The 10,249-nt window shown below is 46.0% G+C and overlaps 1 protein-coding gene and 1 pseudogene across 5 annotated transcripts; one reads left to right on the forward strand and one right to left on the reverse strand.

Annotated features, from left to right (window-relative positions):
- Window positions 1-19: 19 nt before the first annotated feature.
- Window positions 20-9,976, forward strand: DHRS1 (dehydrogenase/reductase 1). Of its 4 annotated transcripts, XR_013998449.1 has the most exons (10): window positions 20-110; window positions 543-720; window positions 2,081-2,224; window positions 2,379-2,458; window positions 7,573-7,705; window positions 8,028-8,174; window positions 8,274-8,474; window positions 8,934-8,994; window positions 9,339-9,419; window positions 9,600-9,976. XR_013998449.1 is itself a non-coding variant. In XM_081132410.1 (9 exons), exons 2-9 carry the CDS (start codon window positions 571-573, stop codon window positions 9,704-9,706), a joined length of 903 nt encoding a protein of 300 aa, XP_080988536.1. In that variant the 5' UTR covers window positions 20-110; window positions 543-570; the 3' UTR covers window positions 9,707-9,976. The 4 variants fall into 4 exon arrangements, 3 of the variants coding, with proteins under 3 accessions (XP_080988536.1, XP_080988537.1, XP_080988538.1); XM_081132410.1 differs by lacking the exon at window positions 8,274-8,474; XM_081132412.1 differs by lacking the exon at window positions 8,274-8,474 and having other exon boundaries at window positions 22-74.
- On the reverse strand, window positions 4,542-6,716 carry LOC308564388 (DNA damage-regulated autophagy modulator protein 2 pseudogene; annotated as a pseudogene). Its single transcript has 3 exons — window positions 6,706-6,716; window positions 5,164-5,660; window positions 4,542-4,921 (listed from the first exon to the last, which is right to left on the reverse strand). The product of its transcript is annotated as a DNA damage-regulated autophagy modulator protein 2 pseudogene (transcript).
- Window positions 9,977-10,249: the final 273 nt, after the last annotated feature.

Here is a 10,249-nt window from a genome sequence, read left to right on the forward strand (position 1 = left end):
CTGCTCACACCGGTCACCTGGGCTCGCCCCCGCTTCCGGAATGAAAGGTCGCGACTCAGAGCTTTGCGAGCGAGGTAGGGCGAGAGCTCCACAAGCGGCAAAGGCGACCGGTAAGGGACACGAACTCCTCCCAGTAGGGCTCAGGGTTCCTGGACCTTGGCTCACCTCTGACCCAAAAGCCGCGCCCCCAGGTTCGGCTTGACTGGGCCAGGCCAGGGGCCAGAGCTCGGGATGCCCAGGACTCTGCGTGGGCGCTCCACGAGGGCCTGCTGCGGCGGAATCTTCCACCCAGCCCGCCTCACGCAGAGTCCAGTAGGTGTCCGCCCTGGACAGCCCCACTTGCCCCTTCACTTCTGGGAATCCCAAAACGAACTGCCTGCCTTGCCCTAGGGCCTGCACCCAGTTGTACGCCTCTGAAACTTCTCTCCCCTCAAAGCATAGCTCCCCACCATAGCTGCCCCTCCTACCATAATGGGGGTAGGGGGTAGTCTCCCTTCACGTTCACAATATGCGGGCTTCCCTCAGAGCACATCTTTCCGCAGATTATACCCCTTTGCTTTTGAGTCATACATGGCAGCTCCCATGAAGGGCCAAGTGTGCATAGTGACTGGTACTTCCAGGGTTATTGGTCGTGGCATCGCCTTGCAGCTCTGCCAAGCCGGTGCTACAGTTTGCATCACTGGCCGACATCTGGACACGCTGCGGGCTGCAGCTGAAGATGTGAGTGCTTCCTCTGGGACCAAAGGGGCAGAAACCACTTGCGGGAGCCCTTCCTATTAACCACTCCTCTGAAACCATAATATTCCTAAATAAAATGTGAATATTTTCTCAGAGTGGGCCAGATGAACCCCATAAATAACTCCAGATCAAGTCAAATTTACCACCAAGTGAGTTTTATGGAAAACAAAAAACAAAAAAACACACCTCACAACTGTTTGAAAGCTTTAGGGATTTTGGAATTGCAACTAAAGACTGTGGACCTGTGCTTTCCTCAAGACTTTATTGAACTGTACATTTTTACTTTTCTGCTGGTTTTCAGTAAAATAAATACTTGAGTACACTTGATACGCTGGGCACTGGGTGAAGCACTGGGGTTACCAAGATTAATAAGATATAACTTCTGCTCTTAAAAGCTAGAGTCTAGCCAGAGGCAGAAACGGTTCATTTCAGTGTAATGTGAACGTGGTAAGTGATAAGAGGCAAATGTGCGCAGAATGCCTTGGCATGGTGGGGTGGGTTTTGAAATGACATGGGAGAATAGGGAAAGCATTCTGGAGGAAGTAGTTCTTGAACTGAGTCTTGAAAGGTAAGGGTTAAGTCAAAAAAGCTAAGACAACCATACTAGCAAAGGGAACTTCATAAGCAGAGGGACAATGGTGAAAGAGTATGGATATTGTGAGAAAGAATTCCAAAGCATATAGGTACAAAGCAGGAGTGGTAGGTGAGAGGCTGGAGAGGAAACAGAACAGGTCTTGGAAGACCCCGGTATGGAATTTTGGCTTTATTCTCGAAGAGATGGTGATCTGGTTGGAGGATTTAAAACAGATTTGTGTTTCAGATAGTTTATACTATCTGGCTGGGATATGAAGAGTTAATATAAGGCAGAAAGACTAGCGGTCATGTGAGCACTTAGGAGGTAAGGAGGTAAGAGGGTTGCACCCAGAGTATGAATTTGGAGAATAGGCCTGTTCCTGAATAAGGTACGCTTCTTCCTCTGAAGTTAGAGGATGGGACACATTTGTAGAAGCTGATACTAAATAGGAAGTAGAAATAGCTCATGCCTGAGAGCTTTGATTTCCTTGTTACCAGGTAGGAGCACAGGTGGAGTGAGGGTAAGAGGGCTGGGAATTGAGTAAGAGTTCTGCATGAATGATAAACTGTGGGAGCAAAGGGCATGTGAGATGGAAGTGGCCTGAAATTCCTCACACAGACATCAGAGGGCGATATTACCAACCATGTTCCCTCAGCTGCTGACTGATTCCCATGTTGGCCTTCTCAGCTCCCAAGCTGGGAGCTGAGGGAAGCTGCGTTATGTGTACACTTCTGTGCAACTGTGAGCTCATATCCTGTCTCTCTCCAGGCGCAATCCCGAGGGGGCAAGTGCGTGCCTGTGGTGTGTGATTCAAGCCAGGAGAGTGAAGTGCGAAAACTGTTTGAGCAAGTAGATAGAGAACAGCACGGGCGATTGGATGTCCTGGTCAACAACGCCTATGCTGGGGTCCAGGTACTCTTTGAACTTTGATATCAGTTCCACAGTCCTGACTTCCAGCTGTGACCCCTGAGTCTTTATCCCCACTCATTGTCCCTTCCATGATCCTGCCCCTCATACCTTCCTGCCTTCAGACCATCCAATCCATCACTCCCCCTGTGCTTTCCAGACAATCCTGGACAGTGATAAGAAGGCATTCTGGGAAAGCCCTGCCTCCATTTGGGATGATATCAACAATGTTGGACTCAGGTAGGTGTCCTTGCCCCACTGTAAGGGCCTGGCTCCTCTCATTCATTTCACCAGGCTGAGGGCCCAGATCTTTCCCCATATCCCCTTGCCTTTTTCCCTCTGACCTCCCATCTCTTTCTTCTCCTTTTTGTCCCATTTGTCCCATTCACCTCGAGAAGTTCCATCCAAGTGAATCTGTACCTGGGAATGTCAACTTTTATCTTGTTTCTGTCAGTAATTTTCATCTGACCTTGCCCTTTGCCTCTCTCCTGCCTCACTTTCTGCCCATCCAAGTGTATGACCCAGAAGGGAGCTCTTTCCCTCAGTAATGCACACCATCCATAGCCAATATTTCCAAAAATGGATAGAGGAAGAAATTGTTTTGCTTTTAGATCAAGAGAAGGTCAATAAAAAAAAGTGAGTGCCATCCATCCTAGCCTCCAGATCCTCAATCCAGAGCCATGGGCAAGGGCACTTCCAGGTCAGAGTTGGGAGTGCAGGGGTGTCACAGGGTTACATGTACATGTGGTACAGGGGTGAGGTAAAACACAGCATTTAGTTTGCTCAGCATGATGTACACCGGTAATGTCTGTGTTTATTATTTTTGGAACTATGGTACTCTCATAAGCTACACTCCCTGAATATGACCTGGGGGAGTAACTAAGATATTATATGCAAATCTGAGACTAAAGTGTTTAAGAACACCCATGGCTTCTAGTGGCAGTCTCAAGGAAGCAGAATGACAATCCAGCCCGGCCGGCATGGCTCAGTGGTTGAGCGTCACCCCATGAACCAGGAGGTTGAGGTTCGATTCCCAGTCAGGGCACATGGCCGGGTTGCAGGCTTGATCCCCAGTAGCGGGGGCTTGCGGGAGGCAGCTGATTCGTGACTCTCATCGTTGATGCTTCTGTCTCTCTCCCTCTCCCTTCCTCTCTCTGAAATCAATAAAAAAAAATTTTTAAAAAGAAAGAAAAGAATGAGAATCCAGTTGTGATTTCTAAAGTAGAAGGAAGATTATGAGGACAGAGAGATGGTTAGCCAAGTGGCAAGAAAAGAAAATGCAAACAGCTGGAAATAGGCAACACCCACATCCTTAGCTCTCCAGATAGAGGGGCCTTTCACACTCATCTCTTGCTGGTCAGGGTTTCAGCCTACAAGGCAAATGCCCAGGCATGATGAGTTCTCCAAGGTGTAAAGGTCACTTTGTGAGCCTCTTGGAAGCCCACCACCATCTCCTCTTACCTCTCCCACATACATTCACATACACATTTGCTGTGCCTTTCCTCTATATTACCTTAGGCTGGGCTTCCTTTCAAAACCATAGCTCTACTTGTTTTCATTTGAAAGTTCCAGTTTCCCATGCAAAAGAAATTTTTTTTGGTTACCAAGTTTGTATAATTTTTTAAAATTATGGAAAAATGTGAAAGTCAGTATGATCTTACTCTCTCATCACCACCCCTTCCTCCCTTGACTGAGATTAAGCTACTGTTGATAGTCTAGTATTGTACCTTTCTTTTAAATATTTGACTCAGAGTAGGTACCATAATTTATTTATCTAATCCTTTATCTATTGCAGTAGTGGAATTCTTGGAAAAAATATATACTTCTTAAAGATTTAATAAACATTATCAAGCTGTCCTCCAAAAAGACCCCACCAATTTATAAACTCATTACAATGAAGGAGAATATCTTTTCTATGTCCTCAACTGTGCAAAACAACCAGGCGACTCAGGCAAGCTTTGCCACTCTGATAGGCCAAAGACATCTAAAGGTGGTTTTCATTCGTGTGTGTGTGTGTGTGTGTGTGTGTGTGTGTGTGAAGTTGAGCTTTTTATTCATTTATTTATTGGCACTTTATTTTTATTTTTTTAAATAGTCCTTTGGTTTTATTTTCTAGCCATAAGTGTTTCTACACAATCCTCTTGAAGATATCCTTTAAAATAATTTATAAAATGGCTTAATTCGTGTCTTGGTTATCAGGACCCATCAGTGTCACTGTCAGCCTTGATTAATTGGTGGAAAATTTCAGAGCAGGAGAAGTAATTTATGAGTATTTTCTCAAGCCCCAAGAATCATAATCATCACAGAAAATTTTATCCTTTCATCATAAATCTCTGGAAAGTAGATGTGTTCGTTCATTGTTAGTAGGACAAGGAGCAATGTCCTAGAGGGTTAATCCATGTAAACTGGCTTATACTGGTAAAAAAATTTTCTGAAAATCCCAGATATAAATCAGGGAAAAAATGGAAGAAGGAAAATGACATAGACCATTCTGCTGCAGTAATGATCACATGAAGCACATAACCTTTGTCCTCAGGGTTCCAGTGCAGTTTCCGTACTATATCTGTGCCAAAACTGCCGCTGTACAATATTGATGAGCAAGCCAGCATGCTAAATGCACCTACGCCCCACCAGAAAACCAACAATAGTCTGATCCAGAAGATTTGTTTGCCATGAATTTTGAACTGCATTTGGTAAGAAAGGCTGGTCCCACCTGGCCGGGCATGGCTCAGCGGTTGAGCATCGACCTAGGATCCAGGCGATTGGGGTTCGATTCCTGGTCAGGGCACATGCCTGGGTTTGTGGGCTCGATCTCCAGTCGAGGGCGTGCAGGAGGCAGCTGATCAATGACTCTCTCATCGTTGATGGTTCTATCTCTCTCTCTCCCTCTCCTTTCCTCTCTGAAATCAATAAAAATATATATTTTTTTAAAGAAAAAAGAAAGGATGGTCTGAACAAACATACACATTAAGCCCATATCAAAGGTGAGCACAGCTTCACATACGTATACAGTAAAAAAGGTTGTTTTCTAGAAGTTTGCCACAACAAAAAGCCCCAAACAACTCAGCAGTCCAAGTACAGGGCAAGCCTGGTTTGATCTGGTGCTACATTTCCCTTCAGGATTCAGAGCATGAACTTACTTACAATGAACATAAATGGTAGCAACACATAAAACTGCGGTGAAATATAACATTGCCCCAAACAGGCACTTTTCTGGGGCTACTGTGCCAGTGTCACTGATACACGGCAAAGCAGGGTCAACACGATGGAGAGTCATGGCAGTATGCATGAAAATGTGAAAGCAGCAGTCGTCCAAATTACAAGGGCTGAAGGAAGGAAACCGAGGCCTTGCTGAAACCATATCTCAAACAGATCTTTGTTGCTTGCTTGTTTGCTTTTATCTTCCTCACTAAACTTTAAGTTCTGTGTGAACAGGAACCAGCTGTTGTTTTAGTATCAGTCTTCAAATCTACCCAAACCTGCTCCTTTTGTAGATCCTATGCTCTCTGCTTTCTTTGACGATTCATGAATCAGAGAACTGAAGTTAAAGTTACAATTTTTAAATTTTATAAATATTTAAATGCCACTGGTAATAAGATGCTGTCTCCTCTAAGTGGCGACTGCTTGCGAGGATGAGCCACCAGGGCTGACTGTTGGGTCTGGAGCCTGCGGGCTGGACAGAAATGGGGCGGCCTCTCACCGAGCGCCAAAGCAGCCAGGCCAGGCCCTGGGCACTCTCACTGCCCAAAAGAGTATGCCTGTGCTGCCACTTGTTCTGGATGGCTCTTTATTTTTTTGTGAGTTGTGTTATTAATATAGTCTTTTTACATCAATTTATAAGAGATCCTCATGTAATAGGTTCTTTTGATATATGTTTTACAAATAATTTTTCTCAATTTATTACTACTTTTTGCATACATGCTCTCCCCAGCTTTCTCTATATACATACACACATATAGGTGTATGTATTTGTACGTTTAAATATATGTCTTAATTTTTAGCAAGTCAAATAAGGGTGGAGGTTGGGAAGAGATTAACCAAAGAAGTTATATGCATAACCCATGGACACAGTTAATAACGGGGTGAAGGCCTGGGAAGGGGGTGGGAGCAAAGTAGAGGGGATCAATTGGGAAAAATGGGATACCTGTAATACTCTCAACAATAAAGATAAATTAAAAAAAAATAAATTAAAAAAAAAAATATATATATATATAAAGTCAAGTCTTTTATAGTATCTATCTTGGTGTGATGCTAAGACAAGTTTCCCCACCTCAAGTTTATGAACACATTGTCACGCTTGCTTTTAGTGCTTTTGTGCATTTATTTTTTTATGTTCAAATACTTTATCCTTTTGGAATGCATTTTGAAATTATAAGTGAGTTAGACAGCAAATCCCACCTACCAAATAAGTGACCAGTTGTCCCAAATTCATTTACTGAATGATCCCCCTTTCCCTGTTGATTTGAAATGTTCCCTTTATAATTTACTGAATTCTCATTTACGGTTGGGCCTAATTATTGACTACTTTGTTTCGTTGACTGTCTGTGTATTGTTATACTAGTACTCCATTCTTTTAACTATTATACATTTTTAAAAATATCCTTATTGATTTCAGAGAGAGGAAGGGAGATAGAAACATCAATGATGAGAGAGTCATTGATGGCTGCAGCCCGCAACCCGCTCATGTGCCCTGACCGAGAATCGAACCCCGATCTCCTGGATCCCAGGTCGTCGCTCAACCGCTGAGACACGCCCGGCTGGGCAACTGTTATACATTTTAACATGGGGTGGCGAGATGGGGGAGCATACCACCCCACCCACAGATACTACGCTTCCTTTTTCAGAATTTTCCTAGCTATCCCATGTTTATTCTCATTGGGCTTTAGATTATTTTGTCAGTTCCTCCAAAAGTCTTATTGATATCTAACTTAAATTGACTGAATCGACTAGTTGAAGTAGCACTGATGTTTTACATGTTGATTCCTCTGAATAAATTATGCCTGTACTTGTTGTTTTATATTAGGAAGGACTTTATAGTTTTTTTCATGTAGATCATATATATTTTTTATGTTTTCTCCCCAAGTTACTTTAGGTTTGTTATTGCTGTTATGACAGAGCTCTTTTCTTCCATTACATCTTCTAGAGAGTGCCATTTCTCATCCTTCAGTGGTTAATTTTTCCAGTATTCCTCCCAGAAGGTGGCCTTAAGCCCTCAGTTCTCCAGGTCTGCGGCCACCCCTTTGCTGCCTTCTCCTGGCTGACTATAGCCACTAGAGGGCAGAGGGAGCTGCCAAGGCTACAGCACCGTGGCCAGCACTGAACACAGTCTGTTCCTTCCTTGCCCCACCTTCTAGAGACCACTACCTGTGCTCAGTGTATGGGGCACAGCTGATGGTACCAGCTGGTCAGGGGCTCATCGTGGTCATCTCCTCCCCTGGGGGAATGCAGTATATCGTCAATGTCCCCTATGGCGTGGGCAAAGCTGAGGTAAGAACCTAGTGGCATAGGAGTTGGGGAGGTATAGGACAGTGACGGTACCCATTTAGCTTGGGAGGTAAATCCCCAGTGGTCAAAGTGGCAGGCCAACTGGCCATCACCTCTCCTTCTGCCCCTCGATGGACAGTTCCTTCACCTGGGCTCCTCTCTGCTGGGCAGAGTAAGTAGTGCACTGGGAGAGGTGGACAGCTGAGACAGAGCACCTGAGAAGGGCATGGGACTGGGACATCCTCAGCCAAAGCATGGAGGGCAGGGGCGGGAGGGGACATGGCCAGATATCCTGGCTCTCACCCTGCCTTCTGTCTCTCTACAGTGTGACAGGATGGCTGCTGACTGTGTCCAGGAGCTGCAGCCCCGCGGGGTTAGCTATGTGTCTCTGTGGCCAGGGCTGGTGCAGACAGAACTGCTGAAGGATCATTTGGAGAAGAATGACAACACTGAGAGTCCCCTGTTGAAGCAGGTTGGCAAGGGGAGGCCAAGGGTGGCAGAGAATGCAGGGGAATCAGCTCCATTCTTTTTTTTTTCTTTTTTTTTTTTAATATATCTTTATTGATTTCAGAGAGAGGAAAGGAGAGGGAGAGAGCGAGATAGAAACATCAATGATGAGAGAGTCATTGATCGAGCCCGAAGCCCGGGTATGTGCCCTGACCGGGAATCGAACCCCGATCGCCTGGATCCTAGGTCAACGCTCAACCGCCGAGCCACACCCGGCTGGGCAGCTTCTCCATTCTTAATGTCAAGACAGTAACAACAGCAAGAAGTAAATACCCGGGTATTTACCATGGTGGTAAATTATAGGGCTGAGCACTGTACACATGTTATGTCCTTTAATCCTATAAGGGAGATAGTATCTCCTTTTTATAGATAGTGAAACTGAAACCCAGAGAAGCAAGAAACTTGCTTAAGATCACCGATGCCTTAAGTGGAAAGACTGTCCAGCTCCACAGCCCATGGTCTTGACCACCACATGGCACTAACCTAGAAGGTCAACATAGTTGGCTTCCTCAGATCCTTCCACTTAGGATCTGAGTGGGTCCTGGTGCTGGGGTACGAGACTCACCAGGATGTGCGGAGGAGTGGCTCCAGCACCTTTCAAGATGCTTATCCTACAGGTGCTGTGATAAGGGCCTCTGTTCTGGAACAGAAGCTATAAGCAGGGAATAGAGTTGGCCAGTGCTCTGTGAAATTAACCCAAACCTTCTCTGCTCCTATGTTTCAGCTCAAAATTCATTTCTCATCTGGGGAGACCACTGAAATGAGTGGCAGATGTGTGGTAACAGGTGAAGAAATTGGGGGCAACTGATAACAAGAAAGGACCTAGAGGATCTGCGGGGTGGTGGCAGCCAGTTCTGGGTCCTGGCTCAGAAGGTAGTTGAGGAATAAACCCTTTTCTGTGACTTCTGGAGACCCAAAGGGTCAATAATTCCCTTTTTGAGGATTGGGAGCTTCAAAGACTAGCTCCTAGGAGATATGGCCAGAAGCCAGAGGCTCAGGAACCTTGTTAGGAACAGAGAGAAACAATTCTGGCTCCTAAACCTGTCTCAGTGGTGCCTTGTCCCATTGGGCCCAAACTTTGTCGCCCTTCACCACTCCCATGCCATATCAGCTGTGTGTGTGCCCACAGACCCCAATATCCTCAGCCTGAGTGGGAAGGTGCTGCTGTCTTGTGACCTTGCTCAACGCTATGGCCTTTGGGATGTTGATGGTAAGAGCTCTAGGCCAGCAGCCAGCCTGGACCTCTCTTCCTTCTGTTTCCTGCTCACTCTGCCCTCACTTTCTCCCTGTTCCTTTCTCTCTCACATTCCACTCAGTCCCAGCCTAGTTGGAGGTGTCCAAGCGGTGGGAAATGAGGGTCTAACCCTCCTCCTCTTCCTGTCGTCCTCAGGCCGCCCCGTCCAGGACTGTTTGAGTTCGGTTGTCTCCCATGCCTCTAGCCTGGCTGACTGGCCTCCTATGTGCCTGGCTTCCTCCGTATGCCCAAGTGGATTATGACTCTCTACATTAGCAAGTTCGTTATAACCCTCCTGGCCTGATGCACCGCTCTGCTTGGACTGGGTGGCTGCGCCCATTTCAGCGGAACAAGGCAGCCTTTCCCACCTACCACTTGCCCCTGATACAAAGAGAAGGCCTCTGCTGTCTGTCCTTGGTAAACCCTGGGGCCCTATAGGTCCTTCTTTGTGTCTTGGTTTTCCTTGCTCCTACATGTTACTTTTTTCATATTGAAAAGTGTTCTGTAATAATAAAGGTCTCATTTCTCCTTCACATTTTTTGAGTGCTGATTCTGAACTGGGCCAAGTGCTAAGTACTTGAGAAAAAGACTCAAAGACACGCAAAATGTTTGGGTTCTCAAGGAGCTCCATCCCTGAGACAAGGCCCGTTTTGTCCTCAGCTGTTCCTGATCTTCCCTGGAGAACTGTCTGTCTCAGGAGCACCTGCTCATGGGCCAGAAGGCCTGTTGCTCACGTCCCAGCTGAGGAGCAGGGCCCCTTCACAACCAAAAGCAGGCACCCCTCACCTCACACTGCTTCCCCATCC

Source organism: Miniopterus schreibersii (assembly GCF_964146895.1).
Source record: "Miniopterus schreibersii genome assembly, chromosome: 1".
Taxonomy (NCBI): Eukaryota; Metazoa; Chordata; class Mammalia; order Chiroptera; family Miniopteridae; genus Miniopterus; species Miniopterus schreibersii.

Coding starts and splice junctions, on each gene's coding strand:
- DHRS1 (XM_081132410.1), top strand. CDS start 571: ATGGCAGCTCCCATGAAGGGCCAAGTGTGCATAGTGACTGGTACTTCC. Junction 2,225..2,378: donor ACGCCTATGCTGGGGTCCAG/GTACTCTTTGAA, acceptor TGTGCTTTCCAG/ACAATCCTGGACAGTGATAA. Junction 8,995..9,338: donor TGGCAGATGTGTGGTAACAG/GTGAAGAAATTG, acceptor GTGTGCCCACAG/ACCCCAATATCCTCAGCCTG.